At 39.2% G+C, this 1,623-nt stretch overlaps 1 protein-coding gene across 1 annotated transcript; it reads right to left on the minus strand.

Annotated features, from left to right (window-relative positions):
- Positions 1-911: 911 nt before the first annotated feature.
- Positions 912-1,617, minus strand: LOC107694793 (scavenger receptor cysteine-rich domain-containing protein SCART1-like). Its single transcript, XM_016494485.1, has 2 exons — positions 1,324-1,617; positions 912-1,189 (listed from the first exon to the last, which is right to left on the minus strand). Exons 1-2 carry the CDS (start codon positions 1,532-1,534, stop codon positions 912-914), a joined length of 489 nt encoding a protein of 162 aa, XP_016349971.1. The 5' UTR covers positions 1,535-1,617.
- Between the last annotated feature and the right edge of the window lie 6 nt (positions 1,618-1,623).

Raw genomic sequence — 1,623 nt, forward strand, 5'->3', positions numbered from 1 at the left:
TTACTAAAATACTGCAAATGTGTTAAAGACCACAGAGGAACTTTTATATAATAAAGATGCTTTATATCATTATTACATTTTATTTAAGTAAATTCGAAACTTAAATGACACATGCATTAATCTTTAGTCTAAAATGTATATGGAATAAATATCATATATAAATATAAATCTTCCAGTAGCATAATGTCAGTAAATGTTCCAGTAATACGGACTCACTAGAGCAGATGACTCCAACTTCTCGTCTATGAGAACATTCAGCTCGACTCCATGAAGAGATGGAACATTCTGAGAGTTTTGTTTCATTCCCGTCACAATCAAACACATCAGCCCAGATTTCACCAATTCCCTCTCCAAACCAGTCTGATCCCACAACAGACACAGCAATCCCACAATTCAGCTGTTTACAGAGGATACTGGCAGCTCTCATTTCCCAGCATGCATCACACACTGTTCCCCACTCATTGAGAAACTGAAGCTCCACTCTTCCAGAACAAGAGTCTGAACCGTTTTCTAGTCTGAGATCAGTGTAACCTAAATAAAGAAGAGAGAGAATATAAATAAAGCATAATCCAGTTGACTAAGGCCATTTACCATCCTAAGATCAGTGTAACCTGGACAGACAACACAGTTCTTACTGAAATCAAATACAAAAAAAATAATAAAAAACAAAAAAACAAGAGAACAGAGATAATCTGAGTAATTCTGTGTTCTAATCTCTGATTAATATGGTCAAATATGTCAGAGTGTGGTATTGATCAATCTAATTAGTTTTAGTTTTCAACAGTTGGAACTGGATTCTTTAAAAAGAGGGTAAATATTTTACCAGAACATATCAGTCCTATGTCATTATCATGGGTACAGCTTATTTGAGCTGAAGTTGACAATGAACAGCGTCGCATGTGTGATTCGTCTCATCTGCACTGAATCGAAGTTGACAATGAACAGCGTCGAATGTGTGATTCATCTCCTCTGCACTGAATCTTATGTGTCCACATCTGAGCGTCTCCTTTGCCAAAAGCAGCTGCTCCCAGCACCTGTACAGGAGCCCCACAGTTCAGCTCTCTACACACAACCTCTGCATCCTGCTGGTCAAAGGCAGCGGCACACACTGTGTACCATGTGTTCCCCTGAAGAATTTCTAATCTCCCAGAACACAGGTGAAATCCATTAACGAGTCTGGGGTGGCGACCTGTGTTTATATTACATAAGTAAATATCAATATAACAAAATGTGTGATGCTAATTAATTAATTATTGAGATAAACATCAGTTCCTTTAAATAATTTTTTATAATAAAACATTTAAAGAAATTAGACTGTCTTACCTAAGCATTTGACTCCAGCATCTTCAGTATGACTACAGTCACTAACACCCCATCCTCCTGATGCACAGTTCTTCAGTGTAGACTCTGATTCAGTACAGGCCACATCATCCATCCAGATTGGTCCTGATCCTGGTCCAAAGTGAGCCTCACCCAGAGCCTCTACAGCCTCTCCACATCCCAGCTCTCTACACACCACTTTAGCATCAGTCATATCCCAGTCATCATCACACACTGTTCCCCACTGACCATCATGAAGAACCTCCACTCTACCACTGCAGGGACTGTTACCACCAACCAACC

Source organism: Sinocyclocheilus anshuiensis, unplaced genomic scaffold (genome assembly GCF_001515605.1).
Source record: "Sinocyclocheilus anshuiensis isolate Anshui unplaced genomic scaffold, SAMN03320099.WGS_v1.1 scaffold18964, whole genome shotgun sequence".
Taxonomy (NCBI): Eukaryota; Metazoa; Chordata; class Actinopteri; order Cypriniformes; family Cyprinidae; genus Sinocyclocheilus; species Sinocyclocheilus anshuiensis.